The sequence below is a fragment of the Rhinatrema bivittatum genome, chromosome 8 (genome assembly GCF_901001135.1).
Source record: "Rhinatrema bivittatum chromosome 8, aRhiBiv1.1, whole genome shotgun sequence".
NCBI lineage: Eukaryota > Metazoa > Chordata > Amphibia > Gymnophiona > Rhinatrematidae > Rhinatrema > Rhinatrema bivittatum.
In genome coordinates this window covers 225,930,322-225,953,469 of record NC_042622.1, presented here as the reverse complement: position 1 = coordinate 225,953,469, position 23,148 = coordinate 225,930,322, and the positions used below count along the sequence as shown (strand labels likewise).

Below are 23,148 nucleotides of genomic sequence, written 5' to 3'. Positions count from 1 at the left end.
CTGAAGGTCCAAAGTGATCTCACCAAGCTCTGACCACAAAATGTAGCCCCCCCCCCCCCCGTCTGGGGGGGTGAAACTGGAGCTGCAACTCTTTGTGGCCCACACAGCACAGCATTGCACGGCGGACATGGAGAAAGGAAGGAGAAAAGAAAGCAAAGGGCGAAAGGAATTAAGTGGTGCAACTTGAACTCGGTGGATAGATTTTCAAAGGGGTACGCGCGTATCCTACGCGCGTACCCCCCGAAAACCTACCCCAAACCCCCCCTGTGCGCGCCGAGCCTATTTTGCATAGGCTCGGTGGCGCACGCAAGCCCCGGGATGCGCATAAATCCTGGGGCTTGCATGGAGGGGTGTGTTGGGGGGCATGTCAGGGGGCGTGCCAGCAGTGACGCAGCGTTTTGGGGGCATGTTGCGCGTGATGCGGTGTTTCAGGGGTGGCGCCGCGGGCATGGTTTCGGCCCGGGGGCATTCCGGGGGTGTGGCCGTGGCCTCCGGACCAGCCCCCAGGACCGGAACTCGGAGCGGGGCAGCTGGCCGGCGTGCGCAAAGTTACGCCTGCTGGAAGCAGGCGTAACTTTGCTGACAAAGGTAGGGGGGGTTAGATAGGGCTGGGGGGTGGGTTAGGTAGGGGAAGGGAAGGGAAGGTGCTGGGGGTGGAAGGAAAGTTCCCTCCGAAGCCGCTCTGAAATCGGAGCGGCTTCGGAGGGAACGGAGGCAGGCTGCACGGCTCGGTGCGCGCAGGCTGCCGATTTTGGGCAGCCTTGCGCTCGCCGACCCCGGATTTTAATGGATACTCGCGTATCTATTAAAATCCCGCGTACTCTTGTTCACGCCTGGTGCACGAACAAAAGTACGATCGCGCTAATTTATAAAATCCGACCCCGGCTCTTTAACTTTTCCAACTCTGTTCTGACACATGCATTGCTCTATAAAACAGCAGATATGTCATCTAGAAGCCACAGGAGAGACCTAGGCTTGCCACAAAATATCAGCACGGGTACAAATGACTTTTGGTGGAAGAATACGTTTCATATATGTAAGGTGAGTGACAGCTGTAGGGAAGGGGAAGGTGAAGGGGGAAATCGCTCTGACTATTGAAATATTGTAAAAAGAGTTTCCCGGTCTTGATGCAGTAGCAACCCGCTTCCCTTTTCGAAGAGGCTGATCTGGAAGCGAAGCGAGATGAGCGGACCTGCATTTATTGCATCTGTTGTTCATTACTTCTACGGGCTACAATCGGGCTATTGTGTAGCTAGGAAGGCCGACTGGTGGTAGGAAAATGAGTTCATTGTAGGTCGTAAAAGTAAGAGAAGTCCTGCACAGTCACGGAACACCAGGGGAGCGTTTTAGCAGACAGCACCGAGTCCCAGGGAGCTGAAACCCCAGACTGCAGCGAAAGAGATGAACCCAAGGGGAAAGAGAGAGGCACTGAGAGATCGTACGAGATGAACCCAAGGGGAAAGAGAGAGGCACTGAGAGATCGTACGAGATGAACCCAAGGGGAAAGAGAGAGGCACTGAGAGATCGTACGAGAAGCTCTGTCTGTATAGGAGGCAGCGCCACGCGTTGGACATCTTCAGTTCTCCTATTTACCGTAGGGAACAGTGCACTCATGCAACTACTTTGATAAAAAGGAGTAATACATGTTGAATACTAAATAAATAAAAGACTAGAAAAGAAATGGGAAAGGACACCACCTCCCCCCTCCCCCATAATGATCCCAATGGCTGTAAGATTTGTGTTCAGTAGGGCAGCAGCTTTCCCTGGGGGAAAGGATAGTAGCACTATTAATTCACTATTAATTCATAGTTCCCAAGTCTCCAGGACACTGACAGCGAGAGGCATCTTTCGGGGAGGGGGATCCCTAGGCAGGTGCTCGGAGCAGAGGTGCGTTTGTTCTCTCAGGCTTGCACCGTCCTCCCCTCGCACCTTTCCAACTAAGGGTGCCGACTCCTTAGCGGGTCCGCGGCTGCCCCTTTATACGGCGCATCTGCAGTCCCAAAAAAAAAGGGGGGCGGGGAGAGGCCGTGCAAAAGAAGTGAAATTACGGGTTGTAGTGGGTGAGGGAGGAATGGGCTTGGGCTTCACTGAGCTCCTGCCAAGCCCATAGGAAACGCAGGCGGGAGGCTCCTCTCCTCCCCATCCCTCCCTCCCCCCACCTTGTCTTGCCCTCTCCTTTTCAGGGGGAGATGATCTGCAGCTCCCAAATTCAGAAACCACTGAAGCGGGGCCGGGCGCCTATATAGAAGGGCGCGCAAGGAGCCCGCGCTGCAGATTCCGAGCGGGGAGGCGGCCTGCGGCGGATCCGGAGGAGGGGAGGATGCAGCCCGGCCGGGGCGCTCTCGGGGGGCTCCTGCTCGCGCTGAGCATCGCCACGGCCCGAGGTAAGGCCCCCGGGAGGGGGGGGGGGAGGATCCGCCCCAGCCTGCTACCTGCGTATTGCGGACAGCGGGGGCCGAGTCAGCCGTGCCGTGGCCACGAAGCGGACAGGTGTCCTCACTGCCCCGGCTGAGTAGCAGCGTTCAGTGACCCTTGGGGGGGGGGGGGGGGGGGGGGAGGGGAGTCCAGCACCGCGAAAGAAAGCAATTTAAAAGCCGAGGAAGCCGGGCTTGGCAGGGACCACCTGCACTGCTGCTATGATTAATTAGTCGGATTTGGGGGGGGGGGGGCGAAAAGTGTGGGAGAGAAATCGCCTCTTCAGAAAAAAAAAAAACTAATTTGGAAACATTTCTACAATTTGCATCTTTGGGCATAAGTTTTACAAATTATAGAAACTGCATGGTTGGTGAGGTCTCCGCTCCTCCCATGTGCAATGGATGCGCGATGCCGTGCATTTCATTCTGTATTTTGGCTCCAGATTTCTGAATGATTGTAAAGTGCATCGGGTGGGCTCTTGATGGGCCCAGGGATGTGGTGCATGGGGCTCAGAATAGCAGACAGGGAAAGTTGTGCAGCCACGAGCAAGGTGTTCGTTCTTAGGAAATGTCATTTTCTTATTAAGGAGGGAACATCTAGAAGGGAAAAAGATTCTGTTGGGATTAGCAGTCAGGTTTCCAGGGACAGGTTTCACTGCCCTGTAACCTGCCAGCAAATATTTTATTTAGAAAAGAAACCCAAAGGGTGAAACCTACCTCTTGTGGAGAAAGCTGCGTTTCGATAGGGGTTGGTTGTAGCACTAGAGCCTTTCAGTCGCACTGCACGAGCGTCAGGGGACTTGGAGGCTGCTACCTTTTATCCTCTACTTCCCGAAGATTCATTTAGTCGGATGGAGCTTCCCTTAAGTGTATTATGTCTGACTGCACTTCTTATGCTTATAAGAGTCCAGACGGAATAAATGATTTTTTTTTTTTTTTTTTGCAAAGAGACCTATCCCCTCCCCCACCCCTCTTCAGAGCAGAGTTGGGGGATTTCGCAGGTGAGGATTTTGGGAAGGGTGGGGAACCTCTTTGCCAGAAGTTGTACTCGATGAACTCCACACGCAGAACTATTAAAATGCAGCTTGTATAACGCCTGTGGGCAATTTGAAGGCACGTGGCTAAATTACAAGATCTGCGAATAACAGCTATAATGATTTGAATTCCTTAATGTGGAAAATATTTTCAGGATCCCTGATGAGTTCCAGGCTTTTTCTGCATATACGAAACCCAACCGTATTCCTGTTATTTATAAAGCACCTTTCGGACTGTAGTACTGAAGGAGCCCCACCCAACTCATATACTGAGGGAGTCATCCTGTTATCTCCCTGCAATAGTCAAGGACCCCTCTTCACCTATTACAGGGAAGAGAGGATCCCCACTCCCAGTAATGAAGGATCCATTAGAGACTGGTGCCTGCCTCAGCCTTATAGGGGAACTTTATCCTGGTACAGTGCCGAACCTGCACTAGCACAGTCAGGGCCAGATTTAGGCACAGGCAACACAGGTATCCCCCACTTTCCAATCACCAGGGTCTCCCACCCTCCAGCCCGGCCCATGGACACCAAACTCTTAAATCCGGCCCGGAGAACAGGGTGGGCAGGACTCTTGAGTGCCACCCTGACAGCTGTAACAGGTGACACAGGAGTAATTCTTTCCTACCGGAATATTTCATGAAGGGAACAGGAACTTTTCCTATTTTGAGAGAAAACATTGGGTCAGTCACTTCAGGGTTAAGTGGAAGCCGGGTAGGCTCTGAGCAATGTGTTCCCGAGACTCCCTCAGGAGTTGCCAGCTTCCTCCGGCTGCCCAGGAATTCAGGCTGGGGAATGGAAAGTTTGGGGAGCTGGAGGGACTTGAACTCTTTCCCCAATGCTGCAGTTTGAACAGAAGCCTGCCAAGGAGTTTGGACTTCCTGAACTGGGCCGGAGGAAGATGGATCTGGGCAGCGCCAGGTTCCAGGACTCCAACGTCAACACGCATAGCATCCTCGATTCTGCTAAGGAGTTTAGGATGCTGGGGCTCTGAGTAGGACTTTTGGTCTTTTTTTCTGTAGGGGGGGGGGGGGGGTGGAGAGGTCCAGGGCAGCTTCCTCTTGCTCTTTTGGGCTTCCAGCTCAGTCAGAACCAGGGCTGGGATCTGGTACCTTGAGTCTTCAGTAGGAATTTCCCAAGTATTTCATATTCTATCCCAGCTCATTGAATGCAGTTACAGCCGGGGGAGGGGGAGGGGGGGCGGGGGCACAAACCAGGCTCCTGCGCTCAAGGGCCCTAAATCTGGTCACTAGGTTTCACCATTTTATGATGACTGGGTCTCTCCTCCCTCACTTCCCCAGGGGCCATAAGCACCAGCTCCCCAGTGGCCCCAGCCTGTGGTGCAGAAGGACCTACTAAGGCACGAACTGAACCCACAGCGCTTCCACAGAGCCACCAGGCTGTACCCTGGGACTGTGATTTCTTCTAACGAAGAATGCTGCTGGGTGTGTATAAATTATCTGGGAGGATCACACGCAGCCTCCTGCCTGAGCTAGTCCTGGTTCTACCCTGTCGCATACATGGAGGCGCACTCCTGTTTTTTATTGGGCAAATCCAGAGCCTGGGATGTAGCCACAACTGGCTCAGACTTCTCCCCTTTTACCTGTTCCCATGGACCTGGATGGTCACTCTGTTGCTGGTTTTTCCTAGCATGCTGGAGAGACATGATTCATTCAGTCCAATGTGCTCAGTGCCCACACCCAGAGCTTATCCCTCTTCTGCCAATGTTTCTTCTTTAATAGACCGTCTCTCTCTCTCTCTTGGCCAAAGATAAACCAAGCTTCACATTCCCCCCGTTCTAAAGGTTCCCTTCTGTCACAGCATTTTTTCACTGGGGAAAGTCAAACAGAACGCGTTCCCCCTTCCAAACCTTTTCATGAATGAAGTCATTTAGAACCCTGCAAGCCTATAGGGCAGAAGCAGCCAATCAGAGGGCAGCTGCATGCCAAAGCCATCTGTGTCCAGGAATAAAGGATTCATCTGCAGCTGAACTGAATAAACTAGTGAAAGATGAAAGATTCGTCAAAGTGTACAGGAAAATCGGATTCACTTCCTAACAGGACAGAGGGTAGCAGACTTCGGAATCATTCCTAAAATGAGGGGTTTGTCTCTCAGTATTAGATGGAAAGTTACCTGGGACATTGCAATATTGTGGAGAGGTTAGAAGGACATTTTTTTTTTTTTTTTGTAGATGGCAGTAAGATCTGCAAAAGAGTTGGACACCCCTGAAGGTGTAGAGAGAATGAGACCTGATCTAAGAAAGCTTGAGCAGTAGACAAAGGTTTGGCAGCTGGGATTCAATGCCAAAAAGTGCAGAGTCATGCGTTTGTTGGTGCAGAAATCCAAGGAAGCCATAAGTGATGGGCGGGGGAAGAGATTGGACCAGGAGAGAGACCTCAGGGGAACAGTGTCTACTGATCTGAAAGTAGCAAACCAATGTGAGAAGGCCAGAATAGTGCTGGGCCACACAGAGAGAGGCATAACCAGCAGGAGAAAGGAGGTGATACTGCCCCTGTAGAGGTCAGTGGTGAGACCTCCCTTACAGTACTTTGTTCAGGTCTAGAAGCTGTATCTCAAAAAAGGAAGCAGCCAGAGGTGGCCAACCAAAATGACGCACGATCTGCATTAAAAGACATATGACATGAGAGATGGGACAATATGATTACAGGCATGGGATAAACACAGAAGATCCCTAGTGGCAAGAGGGAGATAATGAAGTAATAGCATAACCTGCATGAAGTGGTAGTTACCACTCTAAACAGAAGGCAAGGGGGTAACCTGCACGGAGTGGCAGTTACAACCCTAAACAGAAGGTAAGGGGGTAACCTGCACGGAGTGGCAGTTACAACCCTAAACAGAAGGCAAGGAGGTAACCTGCACGGAGTGGCAGTTACAACCCTAAACAGAAGGTAAGGGAGTAACCTGCACGGAGTGGCAGTTACAACCCTAAACAGAAGGCAAGGGGGTAACCTGCACGGAGTGGCAGTTACAAGCCTAAACAGAAGGCAAGGGGGTAACCTGCACGGAGTGGCAGTTACAACCCTAAACAGAAGGCAAGGGGGTAACCTGCACGGAGTGGCAGTTACAACCCTAAACAGAAGGTAAGGGAGTAACCTGCACGGAGTGGCAGTTACAACCCTATACAGAAGGCAAGGGAGTAACCTGCATGGAGTGGCAGTTACCACTCTAAACAGAAGGCAAGGGGGTAACCTGCACGGAGTGGCAGTTACAACCCTAAACAGAAGGCAAGGGGGTAACCTGCACAGAGTGGCAGTTACAACCCTAAACAGAAGGCAAGGGGGTAACCTGCACGGAGTGGCAGTTACAACCCTAAACAGAAGGCAAGGGGGTAACCTGCACGGAGTGGCAGTTACAACCCTAAACAGAAGGCAAGGGGGTAACCTGCATGGAGTGGCAGTTACAACCCTAAACAGAAGGTAAGGGAGTAACCTGCACGGAGTGGCAGTTACAACCCTATACAGAAGGCAAGGGAGTAACCTGCACGGAGTGGCAGTTACCACTCTAAACAGAAGGCAAGGGGGTAACCTGCACGGAGTGGCAGTTACCACTCTAAACAGAAGGCAAGGGGGTAACCTGCACGGAGTGGCAGTTACAACCCTAAACAGAAGGCAAGGGGGTAACCTGCACGGAGTGGCAGTTACAACCCTAAACAGAAGGCAAGGGGGTAACCTGCACGGAGTGGCAGTTACAACCCTAAACAGAAGGCAAGGGGGTAACCTGCACGGAGTGGCAGTTACAACCCTAAACAGAAGGCAAGGGGGTAACCTGCACGGAGTGGCAGTTACAACCCTAAACAGAAGGCAAGGGGGTAACCTGCACGGAGTGGCAGTTACAACCCTAAACAGAAGGTAAGGGAGTAACCTGCACGGAGTGGCAGTTACCACTCTATACAGAAGGCAAGGGGGTAACCTGCACGGAGTGGCAGTTACCACTCTAAACAGAAGGCAAGGGGGTAACCTGCACGGAGTGGCAGTTACAACCCTAAACAGAAGGCAAGGGGGTAACCTGCACGGAGTGGCAGTTACAACCCTAAACAGAAGGCAAGGGGGTAACCTGCACGGAGTGGCAGTTACAACCCTAAACAGAAGGTAAGGGGGTAACCTGCACGGAGTGGCAGTTACAACCCTAAACAGAAGGCAAGGGGGTAACCTGCACGGAGTGGCAGTTACAACCCTAAACAGAAGGTAAGGGAGTAACCTGCACGGAGTGGCAGTTACCACTCTAAACAGAAGGCAAGGGGGTAACCTGCATGGAGTGGCAGTTACAACCCTAAACAGAAGGCAAGGGGGTAACCTGCACAGAGCAGCAACAATCCTTAGCATCTTGCTGGGCAGACTAGATGAACCATTTTGGTCTTTATCTGCCACGTTTACTATGTTACCATGATAAGGATTCATTTTCCAGTAACATTCTGAACAGCAAATGTTTTCACTGCCCATGCAGATTGGTCCATTGCTGGGTTTTCCCCATTTTGGGCATGGATTTAGAATTCAGATTTTCTTAGGGAAATCAGTAGGAATGTCAGAACTCATCTGTTCTGGTGCTCTGTTAATATAATGGATTAGATTAGATTACGTTCGATTAGATTATTTCCAGCCTTTGATTGCAGCACCACCTACTGGCACAGATATGGTAAAGCAGGCATCATGCCCTAGGAATGAGGATCTGCTAAACATTTGAGCAAATGTTGGGCAGGACCGGGGAGATGAGCTGCAGAGGGGGTGGCTTTTTTAATTTTGCTCTTCCAAAACCAGCAGGAGCACAGTACAGAAAATAAAAACATTGTTTGACATTGATCTTAAATGAGAACTCGAGTGAAAACAAACCCAAAGAGTAAGAATGTGTAAACGGGACTTCAAGAGCTCTCGCTCTTGTGGAGCAGAATCTAGAGACTGGGGTCACATCTGCCCCCAGTGAAGGCCATTCTTTAACTGAATGATATCAGACAGCTGCTTAACTAGGAGATAACACATTAAAAATCTAAACCTAATTTGTTTACTGTAAACCGACATGATGTCCACAACGAATGCCGGTATATAAAAATGTTTAAATAAAAAAAAAAATAATAATAATAATTAAAACAGGGGATTACAAACTGCGCATACTAAAAAGATTAAAACCGCTCTTAGAACTAAAAAAATTCCACACAGTTCTTCAAACACTTATTTCACAAGTATAGACTACTGTAATTCACTCTTACCTGGAAGCACACTCAGGCCCGTTTAATAAAGTCCCCGGGAGAGCGGGCGCTCCGAGGCGAGCGCCCGCTCTCCCGACGCGCACCCAGGCCACTCTCCTGGGCACGCGATTCTTTATTTAAATTAGGGTTCGCGCTAATTAGGAGGCGCTAGGGACACTAGCGCGTCCCTAGCGCCTCCTTATTGGCGGAAGCGGTGGCTGTTAGCGGGTTTGACAGCCGACGCTTAATTTTACCGGCATCGGTTGTCAAACCCGCTGACAGTCACGGGTTCAGAAAACGGACGCTGGCAAAATTGAGCGTCTGTTTTCCAACCCTTTTTTTTTTTTAATTTTTGGGGCCTCCGACTTAATCTCGCTATGAAATTAAGTCGGAGGGTGTACAGAAAAGCAGTTTTTTCTGCTTTTCTGTACACTTGCCCGGTGCCGTCTGGCAGACGTTAATTTCTGAGATTAAAATGTGTGGCTTGGCGGCACATTTTACTTTCTGTATTGCGGGTGACTAATTAATAGGCTCATCAACATGCATTTGCATGTGATGAGTGCTATTAGTTTCGGGGGTGTTGGCCATTTGTTTTCCACGCGCTTACAGTATAAGGGGTAATAATAGCACGTCAAAAACGTGCGGCCAAAAGGGGGCTAAACGGTGCGCTCGGCCGAGGCTGTATCAGCCTGATTGAGAGCACTCCAACAACTCAAAAAACTCAGCTGCATGCATACTTACTGGACACTCAATATACGATCACATCGGGAGCCAATACTGTCCACTTTGCATTGGCTCCCAATTCAATTTAGAATGCAGTACAAAATGTTATTAATTCTGTATAAGATAATTACGGGGATCAATGCACATTGGATGGGTGCAGCCCTTCATCTGCACATAGCACAGTGCGCTCTAAGATCTGTGAATAAGGGTCTATTAACCATACCAAGAATCCACCCAACCCATCTGTGGGAAATGAGAAATCGTGGCCTTTTCAGTCGCTGGTCCCATAATCTGGAATTCTGTGCCAGAATATTTGAGAAATACGATAGACATGAAAAAATTTAGAAAAGATCTTAAAACATGGCCATTTAAAAAAATTTACAGCTTTAAAAGCTTAACATCTAAAAAGACTTACTTATTCTAGAAAACAGAAAATGCATAAAGTCATTGAAGCACATGGTCTTGTATAACTTATATGTATATATTGTATATGTAAATCACCTATTTTATGTATGTATTCAAGTTTGCAGACAGCCTTGATCTTTGGAATGTGTGGGAAATAATTTTAAATAAATAAATAAACTCTGCACTTCTGGAATGGGAGCTTCACCGTGACGTTTCCAGCTGTTGCATTTTCACGAGGTAAGTCTTTGATCTTCTCCTCCCCAGGTGCATCAGAATGGACATCCTGGTTTAACGTGGATCATCCTGGGGGCGATGGGGACTATGAGAGTTTGGAGGCAATCCGCTTCTATTACCGGGAACGCTTGTGCGCCCGTCCCATTGCCATAGAGGCAAGGACCACTGAATGGGTGCCCCCTGAGGAAACGGGAGAGGTCGTTCACTACAGCCCAGAGAAAGGATTTTGGTGCATCAACAAGGAGCAGCCTGAAGGTGTAACATGCTCCAACTATCATGTCCGGTTCCAGTGTCCCTTGGGTAGGTAAAATGCAGTACCAGTTACCAGGGTTACATCCTCCTGCATCCCGTGCTCATACTGTTCAGTAGTATTGTATCATGTATCCTGCAGCAACCTGAGTACTGTCAGTACTATAGCTTCCTGGGTCCCTCATTCACTATCACCAAGCTGAGCCCTCCCCAGTGCTAGTGCCTCATGAATTCCACACTCACTACCACTGAGCTGAGCCCTTCCCTCACTCACTTCCCCTAAGTTTGAATGGTCTTTATTCTCTAGTAATGCAAAATGTACTTTTCCATGAAGGGATCATAGAACTGATCCAGCCCTTCCTGTCCCCTTGCTGAAATGTTAAAGAAAAAGTGCCCATTTTACAAAAACAGTGAGTGCCAAAAAATGTCGAATAGAAAAAAAAAAAAAAAGCATATTTTACGCAATGTAAAACTTGGGAAAACTCGAACCTTTGAAAAAAAATACCCTTGAGTATTTTATGACAACAACTAATTCCCTATGCTAGACTTAAGCTTGTAGCACATGTTCCTGCCTGTGGTGATATTAGCTTTGCCTTGTCGTATTCCCAGAGGAGTGATCTAACCTCAGTACTTGCCTGGACCCTTTGCAGATCAGCTACGATGGTTAAACTGGTCACGCTGGAGTGCCTGCTCCCAAACTGCCTGCGGGGAGATGGGGACCCAGATACGCCAGCGCTCCTGTGAGATTAACAATGTCCACCCACCGTCTGAAGGGCAGCATCCCACGTGTGAAGGCCATGCAACAGAACGGAGAGTGTGCACCACAATGTCCTGCACAGGTACGCACCCATGACCAGGCTAGGAAGGCGGGAGGCTGGAGAATGATGAGGCTTAAGTTCCTGAGGGACCTGATGGAATTTTCTGCCCCTATATTTTTTTTTTTAGGGGGTTCGCTAAGAAATACTTAGCTTTTTGAGCTGGTATAACATAGTAACATACACAGCAGATGATGGCTCATCCAGTTTCCCCAGTTGTCTTTCTCTCTGGATTTCTACCACTTTGAGTGGATGAGCATATAAAATCCCTTACGTAGGCCAACACCAGCTCCCCTCGCTGCATGTTTTTTTACCCAGCTTTGCAATCCTTATCCTACTACTGGCCACTACTATACGGGTCTCCATCCATGCTTAACTTCCATTACAGTGCTGCCCTTCACCACCTCTGCTGATATATTATTCCAGGTCTTTGGTTCTTACAAGTCCCATAGTTAATCCAACACCTAGGCCAAGCATTGAAATAATCCCAAAACTAGTGAGGCTGTTGTCCGAAACATCCAGCCATCTCATGCTTGTTGATGTTAGCCTTGCAACCGTGGCTGCTCCATGTAAGTTGTCCTAGCCTTCGTGAAAGCCTGAGTTAACCATCATGGATTGGCACATAGTTCTTGAGAGAAATCATGCACCAGAAAGGTGCTCCTTTTGGCACATAATCTTTTTTGCTGGGCAACGACTATGGTAACGTCTTCCCATGGTGCCGTGTGAATCACGTTCTGCAATTGTGAACACATGCCTCAAACAAAATCCGCCAAGGGCTCAGACTGAATAAGCTGATCCAGAGGAAAAGGACTTTGCATACTGGCTGCTGAGTCAGGGGAATGTGACACACCCAGCCCCCTCTGGCACAGAGGATGGGATAATTCCATAATATGATACGACAGAGTAATGAACAGTTGCATAACCAGAAGGCTGTATCCCACCCCTGACCGTTATAAAATGGCAGCACAGAAGGTCCAGAATCCAGACGTTTGGGAATCAGGATTATCCTGTGCTGGGTTGGGTCCTTTGGAGTTCAACTATTCCACCTCTGCCCATACTGCAGTCCTCATCAATTTACAGGGGAACCAGTTTTGGGCAGAGATTTCAGAGTTTATGTCCCAAACATTAATGACCCCAGTACGTTCTGGAGTTAAGAGAGCAGCTTCATTTCCGTAAGGCTCCAAAGATTTTTATGTCCTCTGAATACAGGAGAAATAATGAGATCCCCTCTCTGATTTCTTTCATTGATCTGGGTGTATTTAAGAAATCTGAAGGGTATGGCAGATAATCCATCCCAGTTATACACATTTTTTTTTAATCCTGTGCAGAGGCAAAATGGGGCAAATGGGGACCATGGACCCCATGTACCAAGACATGTGGTGGAGGGCGCAGGGTCAGGCGGAGGAGCTGTCAGAAGTCCTCCAAGAAGTCGCTCTGTGTGGGCCGACCTGTTGAAGTCCAGAAGTGTGCTGGTTCCCCTTGTCCAGGTAGGGTTTCACTGCCAGTTCTTGCAGCATTCACAGACCCTCTGCAGTTACAGTATAATAACCAGGGACACATCAATGTTACATATAGAAGCCTTATATAATTATCATGAGATTGTCAAGGTCCAGATGTAAATGCATGTCCGTGTGTGCTCCGGTGAGTGGGCCAGATGTGCTGACATTGCAATGCAGATAATCACTGGACAGTGTTTCATGGACAAACCACTTTATCCAGGGACCTGAAAGGCATGGTGGTGGGTTTCTTATTGTCTGAGCCCAGATAGAGTTTTGCTGGCCATGTTAACACTTATTTAGCATTCAAGAGCAGGAACCAAATGAGGTCTTAAAGAAGGGAATTTGCCTTGTCCGCTCCATTTATAGGAGCACCCAGTAGAAAGCTGAAGCTATTGCCATCTTGCTTTTTCACAATAGTGACTAATACTATTGTTCTCTTGATGTTGGTACATTTCAGCTTGCCAGTTAACATGTGCTATGGACCATGTTAACAAGGACTGTGGCAGCTGCGCCTGTGATGACCACGTGTTGGAGGGAAGTGTCTCAACAGTCGAGGGCACACCTCTTGCCAATGCCAAGGTAGCGCTTCAGGAGAAGCCTCTGGATGTCCTCACCACATCAGACCGCAGTGGTGGATTCCGTGTGTTGGGAATCTGTGCCAATGGCAAAACCAACATCACTGTTCAGCTAGAGAAGTACGTGCCAGCCACACTTCCAGCTGTTGTCAATGGCTCAAAGACCTCCATGGTCCAAGCTGTCCTCCAACGAGTAGGTGAGAGAGATCTTATATGGACAAATAGTCAATAAAAAAAAGAACCCTGTCTCTTTCACTGTTTCTTTATCTGTTTGTTTGTTGATATATTTATCTAATCAGTTATTGGTGTTATCACGTTGGGGCATGAAGTGAGAATGGGGATATTTCATAAGGCCATGTTAACTGGCATTGGACTGAATGTATATAGAGATGTATATTTTTATTTAGCATTTTTTGCAGGACAGTGCGAGAATATGCCCGAGGGACTAGGCCTCCAAATTCAGGACAATTGGCCAGCTCAGTCCATCTCTGTGTAGTTAGCTGCAGCAAACCAGTTATGATGACTGCTCTATCAGTGAAATGCAGTGATTCCCCTTTCTGTAGGTAAGGCAAACCTCAGCAACTCAGAGTCAACCTAAACCAGAAGAGGTCCTCAGCTTGTCGGAGGCGAAGGGCAGAACCTGGCGGGTGGGGTGAAAAAGATTGATCTGGAAAATACAATGGGATGTTCCTATTGTAACCTTATGGCTAGGTCTAGTACAAATCTTATTAATCGTTGAGATGGTTTAAATAATAATAAGGTGCCCCAAGCTTTGCCTTCTATCACTCCATTTCAAAGCAATGGAAATTCAAGCTTTCCCCTCACTGTGACCAGTGGCTCCTGAGGGTCATTTGGTGTTCCACATTATGACCTGTCTTATTTCTTTCTCTTTACCAGAAAAACCGTATATGGTGAAACACCCAGATTCGAGGGTCCGGGTGGAAGGACAGCGAGTGGCTTTCTGCTGCGATGCACTGGGGACCCCAGTACCATTCAAATATTACTGGTGAGATCCTGGATGCAGAGAGCTAGCCCTGGAAATGCAGTGTTATTGGGACATGATCTGAAGCTCCAAGGGATCAGACTCAGGAACAATGTCCGGGGAAATATTTCTTCATGGAAAGGGTGGAGGATGCATGGAATTCCTTCCTGGAAGAGGTGGGGTAGACAAGAATAGTAATGGAATTCAGAAGGCATTTGACAAAGTGCCCCACGAGAGGCTCCTGAGAAAATAAAAAAGTCATGGGATAGGAGGCGATGTCCTTTCGTGGATTACAAACTGGTTAAAAGATAGGAAGCAGAGAGTAGGATTAAATGGTCAGCTTTCTCAGTGCAGAAGGTAAACAGTGGAGTGCCTCAGGGATCTCTGTTGGGACCGATGCTTTTCAATATATTTATAAATGATCTGGAAAGAGGAATGACAAGTGAGATGATCACATTTGCAGACGACACTATATTATTCAGAGTAGTTAAATCACAAGCAGACTGTGACACATTACAGGAGGACCTCGCAAGACTGGAAGATTGGGCATCCAAATGGCAGATGCAATTTAATGTAGACAAGTGCAAAGTGATGCACATGGGGAAGAGTAACCCACACTGTAGTTACATGATGTTAGGTTCCATGTTAGGAGTTATCACCCAATAAAAGGATCTGGGTGTCGTAATGGTCAATATTTTGAAATCCTCAGCTCAGTCTGCAGCTGCCATTAAATAGAATGTTAGGAATTATTAGGAAAGGAAGGGAGAATAAAATGGCAAATGTCATAATGCCTCTGTATCACTCCATAGTGAGGCTGCACGTAGAGTACTGTGAGCAGTTCTAGTTTCCGCATTTCAAAAAAGATATAGATGCATTGGAAAAGGTACAAAGAAGGGCAACCTAAATGATAAAGGGGGTGGAACAGTTGCCCTGTGAGGAAAGACTAAAGAGGTTAGAGCTGTTCAGCATGGAGAAGAGACGGCTGAGAGGGGATATGATGAAGATCTATAAAATAATAAATGGAATAGAATGGGTAAATGTAAATCGGTTACTTATAAAAAAGACTAGGAGACATTCCATGAAGTTAGTAGGTAGCACATTCAAAACAAATTAGAGGAAATTTTTTTTTCACTTAACACACAATTAAGCTTTGGAATTCATTGCTGGAAGAATGTGGTTAAGGAAGTTAGCACAGCGCGGTTTAAAAAGGGTTGGTCAAGTTCCTGGAGGAGACGTCCATAAACTGTTATTAACCTAGAGAATAGCCATAGCAGTATGGGATCTGTTTACTGTTTGGGTTCCTCCCAGGTACTTGTGACCTGCATTAGCCACTGTTGGAAACAGGATCCTGGGCTTGATGGACCCTCAGTCTGACCCAATATGGAAACTTCTTATGTTCTTAAAAGGGCTTGGGATAAGCACAGAGGAACCCTAGTAGCTAAAGGATGGAAATGAAGATAAGGGGTAACCTACATGGAGCGGCAGTTACTACAAATAATAAAAGGTTTTTAAAACTGTTGGGCAGACTGGATAGAGCACTTGGGTCTTTTTCTGCTGTCATTTACTGTGATACTATTCCTGACTGTATTTCTCCTGCTTGCTGCAAAGTAGGAATGAGGTACATTGGTAGCACTGTGTGTGGGATCTCAGTGCTGGGCTAGCAGAGGGTAGGGAGGGCTGTGTTTTTCTTGGGAATGAAACAGGACATTTCAACAACTTTTCTTGTTTTTGTTTTCCACTTGTGTTTTTAAAACCAACTGGTAAACAAATGCAATGTTGATGAAATAAAAAATACTGTGCTCCTCTCTGCCCCCTCCTCAGTATCTTAGCTCATTCGCCTGCTCCAGACGCGCAGTTCTCTCAGTTGCTCCTGCCGCTGCTGGTTTTTCAAACTGGTGCCAGCCTGGGATTGCTGCCAGTGCCATTGCACTAAATAGCAGCGGCAGGGCAGGAGCGACTGGGGATTGCCTCCTGCCTGATTTGGATCCAAGGGATGGGGTAAGATACTGGGCAGGGGACCTGGAGGGGGCCAGAAGGATGGGGGAAGAGGTGGAGAGCACCTTGGGATTTAAAAAAATATATATTGTTGGTGGGGGAAGGGGAGAGAATCTCAGACTCAATATCATTGTTTTATTTCATTTTGTTCATTTTTTTCTTTTCATTTTGTTTGTTCCTTTCATTTTAAATGAAGAAACAAACAAAAAGGTAAAACAAAACAAAAAATGTGTAGTGCACACCCTTAGCAGAGGGTGCTGCAGGGCAGGAATGAGGTGCACTGGAAGTGCTGTGTGAGAGTCTCAGTATTGGAATAGCAGGGGGGTGCTGCAGGGCAGGAATGAGGTGCACTGGAAGTGCTGTGTGAGAGTCTCAGTATTGGAATAGCAGGGGGGTGCTGCAGGGAAGGAATGAGGTGCACTGGAAGTGCTGTGTGAGAGTCTCAGTATTGGAATAGCAGGGGGTGCTGCAGGGAAGGAATGAGGTGCACTGGAAGTGCTGTTTGAGAGTCTCAGTATTGGAATAGCAGGGGGGTGCTGCAGGGAAGGAATGAGGTGCACTGGAAGCGCTGTGTGAGAGTCTCAGTATTGGAATAGCAGGGGGGGTGCTGCAGGGAAGGAATGAGGTGCACTGGAAGTGCTGTGTGAGAGTCTCAGTATTGGAATAGCAGGGGGGGTGCTGCAGGGAAGGAATGAGGTGCACTGGAAGCGCTGTGTGAGAGTCTCAGTATTGGTATAGCACTGGGGGGGGTGCTGCAGGGAAGGAATGAGATGCACTGGAAGCACTGTGTGAGAGTCTCAGTATTGGAATAGCAGGGGGGGTGCTGCAGGGAAGGAATGAGATGCACTGGAAGCGCTATGTGAGAGTCTCAGTATTGGTATAGCACTGGGGGGGGTGCTGCAGGGAAGGAATGAGATGCACTGGAAGCACTGTGTGAGAGTCTCAGTATTGGAATAGCAGGGGGGGTGCTGCAGGGAAGGAATGAGATGCACTGGAAGCACTGTGTGAGAGTCTCAGTATTGGAATAGCAGGGGGGGGTGCTGCAGGGAAGGAATGAGATGCACTGGAAGCGCTGTGTGAGAATCTCAGTATTGGAATAGCGGAGGGTGCAGCAGGGCAAGAATGAGGTGCATTGGGAAACCAGTGTTCGGAGACTCATTACATCAGGAACTCTTGCATTAAGCAGCTGCTGTCCTGCTGTTCTTCGTGCTATGAGTTATTACCTGCTGTGTGACAGGGCTCCCCATCTCTTCCCGCACAGGTACCACAATGACACTCTCCTGGACAGAAAGATCTATAAATATGATAATCGCTTGATTCTGCGAAACCTGCAGCCGCTGCACGCTGGGACATATCATTGCAAAGCCAGCAGCGACATTGGGGTGATTAAATCCGTACCAGCCCAGCTCACTGTTGTAGGTGAGTGACATGTTTCTGGGTCACTGCTAGTCAGGAGGTCATCCTTGAATGCCACCTAAAGATTGTATTGGGACGATTCTTTGTCTCCCTGACATGGTGAAAGTTTGCAACATAGATGATGAATGGTGAGCTCCATTTGATTACAAACCGATTCTGTTGGTACCCAGGGTGTTTATGTCCTATAATGGTCTACTTTGCCGCCTCCATTGTGGCTGAGGTTTCTGCTAAGCTTTAAAATGAACAGCATGGGGGAAAAATTGAAAACCAGGACATATTAATGGAGACTAAGAAGAATCCATTCATCAGAAAGTGTTTGATTGTTTAGCACTGGAATATTTTACTTTCTGCTGGTTTTGTTTCTTTCCATGTACGTGGCATTCAGCTGAAAGTGTAACTGAAGCATGCAGTCACCTAATTACTTTCAATTTAATTTCATAGAACATAATTTTCAACAGCCCAGATAACATTACGTGCCTGCAGACTTTACCAAGCACTTTCACAGAAAACTCACACGGATAAATTTGCTTTAAAACTTCTCAGGTATTTGGCTCAGTATTGTGCACACATTATATCCCACAAAGTTATACCTGCTCTTTGGAAGATGTTACTTGTGCACTGTAATTTATGTGAATGCATTTTAAAATCAAACAGTATACATGTAGGACCCAAAGAGTTATCTGGCAGTGTAAGTTTGCCAGATAAGACTTATCTGGCTAATTTACATTGGATATTCAACAGCCTGGCTAAACAGCTGAATATCCCCATAAAAATTGCCACTTAAGCCAGATAACTCATGTCTGGCTAAGTTCAGACCTGCTATTGAGCAGGTCTAACTTATTTTGACTACCGTAGGCAGGTCACATAAAAGTACATGCAAATCCGGGCTACATGTATATTTTTATGTCCACTGCTATTTTATCAGTGAATAAAACCCAGTTTTATGCATGTAAATTGCTTTGCGTATTCACCCCGGAATGTGGAAGTGTAGTGAGGATCCTCCGTACTGAAATGCTAATAAACCACGTAGGGTCCTATTTCCAAGAGCTTTCCTCCCACTCATTGGCAAAGGAACTTTTAAATTACACTCAGAGGAGTCCTCATCATGATGTCTACAATGCTTTGCACTCACACAGGCTGGAAGAGAACGCTCTCTTAGATTGATTGTAAGCATTGTTTCTCAGATCCTGTACCTGTACCAAAGTTGATACTTGTATAGAGAAAGCCCATCTCACAAATGGTACTTTAGCAGCATGCTGTGTCCACTCAGAATCTTTCATGAATGTAGGGATGAGTATTCTGGAATTTGGGATCATCTCCAGTCCATCCTTTATTTCCAGTTCATTGGGTAATTTCATTCCTTTGTTTGTCTCTAGGCAAAGGACAGTCAGTCTGTGACAGCAGACCCCAGGAGCATCAAATAAAAATGCCCACTGAGTGCTTTCAAGCCTCCACACGTTCCTACTACTACAATGTAGGCAAGTGCCCCAACAGCAGATGTGCAGGGAAGGTGAAATCTGACATCCAGTGCAAGGACAGCATAAACCACTGCTGTGGGGTCAAGCGCATGGAGATCCAAGAGGTGAAGTGTCTGGGATACACTCTCCCAGTCAAAGTTGTGACTGAATGTGGATGTGCTAAGTGCATCAAGCCCAGAATGCTGATCCGTGGCCGAGTGGTAGCAGTGGACAATGGAGAACCCCTTCAGTTTGGAGAGATTTTCATTGGCAAAGAGCAGGTTGGTTTCACAGGATACAAGGGGACATTCACTATTGAGGTACCATCAAATACCAAAAGACTGGTGGTGAAATTTGTGGACCGACTCCAAAAATTTGTGGACACCATCAAAGTCTTTCCCTTTGACCAGAAGGGAGGCTCAGTCTATCATGATGTCAAGGTGATGAGGAAAAAAGAACCCATTGACCTGGATTCCAAGGAGATTAATACCATCATTCTGGGAGAAACTGAAGGGGAAAATCCCATTGGAGAGATTGTCATCCCACCAAATTCCTTCATCAAAGCCAATGGCGAGATGTACAATGGGACAGTCAAAGCTAGTGTCACATTCCTGGATCCCAGGAATATTAGCACAGCAGCTGCTGCTCCCAGTGATCTTAATTTTGTCAACTCTGAAGGAGATTTGGTCCCTCTGAGGACATATGGCATGTTCTCCGTGGACTTCAGAGAAGAAGCTTCCAATGACATCCTTCAGACAGGCCAGGTAGAAGTCCACATGGATGCAGAACAGATCAAAATGCCTGAGCATATCCAGAAGATGAAACTTTGGTCTTTGAACCCAGAGACAGGTATCTGGGAGGAGGAGAGTGCGTTTCAGTACCAGAAAACCAAACGAAAGAAGCGTGAGGAAAGGACTTTCCTGATTGGCAATCTACAGATTCGTGAGAGGCGCCTATTCAATTTGGATGTGCCTGAATATCGACGCTGTTTTGTCAAAGTCCGGGCTTACATGAATGAGAAGTTCATCCCTAATGAGCAGATGGAAGGAGTGGTCATTAGTCTTATTAACCTTGAGCCAATGGCTGGCTACTCTTCCAACCCTCGAGCCTGGGGCAGGTTTGACAGTGTCATAACTGGACCCAATGGAGCTTGCCTGCCTGCTTTTTGTGATGAACAAAGAGCTGATGCTTACACAGCCTATGTAACTGCCACTCTTGGAGGAGAGGAGCTAGAGGCAGCACCTTCCAGTCCTAAGCTAAACCCCAATGTTGTTGGAGTTTCTCAGCCATACCTGAATAAGCTGGGCTATAGAAGAACTGACCATGAAGATTCTAGCATCAAGAAAACTGCCTTTAAGGTTAACTTAGCCAAACCTAATCCCAATAACATTGATGAAACCAATGGCCCCATCTATGCTTACAGGAATCTTAGAGGCTGTGAGGAGGCACCTGTCTCAGCCAACCACTTCCGTTTCTACCGAGTTGAAGTGGACAACTATGAATATAATGTGGTACCCTTCCAAGAAAGTGATTTGACCTCATGGACTGGAGATTATCTTTCCTGGTGGCCCAACCCTCAAGAGTTTAGAGCCTGCTTTATTAAAGTGAAGCTCAATGGGCCACTAGAATACATAGTGAGGTCCCAAAATGTTGGCGGAACCCACCCCAGGACCAAAGGTAGGCTCTATGGATTACGAGATATACGTAGTGTTCGGGACATGAACCTCTACAATAGCTCTGCTGCCTGCGTAGAGTTTAAGTGTAGTGGAATGCTTTTTGATCAGGCTTTGGTTGACCGCACCGTCGTGACAATCATGCCACAAGGTAGTTGCCGTCGCACTGCAATAAATCCCTTCTTACGAGAGTACCTGATCAGGCACCCTCCACTGACTGAATATAATGACACCTCTGTCTTCAGTATGCTTGCCCCTGTAGACCCACTGGGCCATAACTATGGGATCTACACAGTCACTGACCAGAATCCACGGCTGGCCAAGGAGATTGCCATTGGAAGGTGCTTTGACGGCACCTCTGACGGCTTCTCCAGGGAGATGAAGTCCGATGTGGGAACAGCCCTGACTTTCACTTGCCAGGAAAAGGCTATAACACGTCAGAGCTTCTTCCAGCGCCTGCTCACCTCCCCTGGTGCGACCCTATCAGAGATCCAGCGTGGGATGAGGGAGAATGAGCAGCTGCAGGGTCCTTCCCAAGTGGTGCCCTATCCTGCTGGACTGAGCAGCAGGTTCCCAAGCCAGGCCAGGAGAACTACCAGCATCCGAAGAAGGGTAGGCCTCCTGCGCCCTCCATCCCAGCAATAATCTGCCAACTAAATGGAAAAGAACATTCTGCTCCAACTGAAACTGAAGGTTATGCAACGTTGTCCTTTGTTCTAGAATATAATCGCAGCATTGTGCCAAGAGCCAGACTCTACTCCAGCAGGCTATCTTATTTAACAGAAAAATGACTCTGCCACCATGTACCCTCCGAGCAGCCCCAGGGGGAAACAGAGAAGTATGTGAAATCACCTAAAAAGACCAAAAACTCACTTTGAGCTAATTAAATATTGGTGCTGAAAATTGAAGAAGGTACAATGAAAGAATGTTATACAATGTAAATTGGAGTGTTACTTTCAGGTTTATCAATTTATTTTTTTTTTTACTTGAGGTTTGAAAATATCTTTTTGTAGTTGCTAATGATATAATATCCAGATAATGTTCCTTTTTGTCTTTGCAGCATTCTGATATCTTATTATCTGCTGATAGACTGGGGAAGCAGATCTTTCTAGTCTGTCTGTACCATTTCTCCATTAACCGAAGGGAGCAAAATATACTGTACGGGGATTTTTCTAAAATTAGTTTTGCTTTCCTCCTTCTCTGTCTGGAGTTTCCCATGGTCCTAGTTCAGCTTGCAGCAGCCCATTACAACACAGAGTACATGTGTTTGTAGGGTGAGAGGGCTGGTTTTTCAGCACCTGTGTGATAGGACCTACGGGACGGACTTTCAGCCCCTCCCATACCTGCCCACTGCCACTCACCATCACTATCACCCGATACCTCTGTAGCAAAGATACTAGTCTGAAAAAGTAGTGGACACCTGGGCCAGACGTCTAGTGGAGATTATGGGGGCCAAAACTGGCAGAATTCAAGTATGCATGACCTAGACACAAAGGGACCTTAGTGGTAGTGGGAGGGATAGAGAGGTCCACAATGCGAGGAAGAGCTGTGATTGCTTGGTAGACTGGTGCAGCTGCGGGCCTTATCCACTGTGCTTCTATGAGTGCATATTCAGACACAGTCCGGGTAGCAAAGTTGGCCAGATAAACTTATCTGGTTAACTTTGGAGGTATTTTTAATAGTGTAGCTGGTGCTATTGAATAAAGCTGGCTATGTTAAAGTTACAATACAATGTAGAGAGAGGAGAAACAATGAATACATATTCAATTAACAAATTCTTAATACTCACATTTGTATTATTCATATATCACTAGTACATTAGTCGAAAATCCAGAAATCGCTAAATACAATGTGCAGTTCATAACATTTCTTTTAATTGTACAATTAAAAATAGCCATCCTGTTAAGATGCTGGTTTAATACACCATACTAGCTCTAACAAAACAACGTCCAGCTCTAACAAATCAGCAACTTGACGAGATGTGCTTGGGTGATCACTGGATTATGATGTGATTAGTTTGAATATTTGGGTCCATTTGAAATTTGATTCTATTGCGACTTACAGGAAGAAATATAAAAAATTTCCCATTCAGGGATTTTGCCAGTAGACGGCTGAACCTTTTCCGGCTGTGATATAATTCCCTCGGAAGAAGCCTATTTTAGATGAACCGAGGGATCCTTTGTCCGTTTATGTTGGAGTGCAAATACAAGTGTTTGGAGAATGCCGCATATACTGGAAGGTTTATAAAAACCAGTTAGCGAACTAGTGAAATTAATGAGATATGATTTAAAGATAAATGTGAAGGAGTTTAATTTGTATTCGGGAGCTGCCGTGTATTATGTAGAGGTTTATATATGTTAGGATATTTTTTAATGGGAATATGAGTGGATGTGAGAACAATGAGTATGATTGCGGAGGGTATGTTTAGTTTATGTGAGGTGTGAATTTTAATGTGGTTATTTTTAATTGTCTAATTA

General features: G+C 47.0%; 1 protein-coding gene across 1 annotated transcript; it reads left to right on the top strand.

Moving 5' to 3' along the window:
* Positions 1-2,168: 2,168 nt before the first annotated feature.
* Positions 2,169-21,724, top strand: CILP2 (cartilage intermediate layer protein 2). Its single transcript, XM_029613810.1, has 8 exons — positions 2,169-2,384; positions 10,041-10,310; positions 10,910-11,098; positions 12,403-12,561; positions 13,031-13,345; positions 14,046-14,154; positions 17,387-17,544; positions 18,918-21,724. Exons 1-8 carry the CDS (start codon positions 2,321-2,323, stop codon positions 21,314-21,316), a joined length of 3,663 nt encoding a protein of 1,220 aa, XP_029469670.1. The 5' UTR covers positions 2,169-2,320; the 3' UTR covers positions 21,317-21,724.
* Positions 21,725-23,148: the final 1,424 nt, after the last annotated feature.

Coding starts and splice junctions, on each gene's coding strand:
- CILP2 (XM_029613810.1), top strand. CDS start 2,321: ATGCAGCCCGGCCGGGGCGCTCTCGGGGGGCTCCTGCTCGCGCTGAGC. Junction 12,562..13,030: donor TGCTGGTTCCCCTTGTCCAG/GTAGGGTTTCAC, acceptor GGTACATTTCAG/CTTGCCAGTTAACATGTGCT. Junction 17,545..18,917: donor AGCCCAGCTCACTGTTGTAG/GTGAGTGACATG, acceptor GTTTGTCTCTAG/GCAAAGGACAGTCAGTCTGT.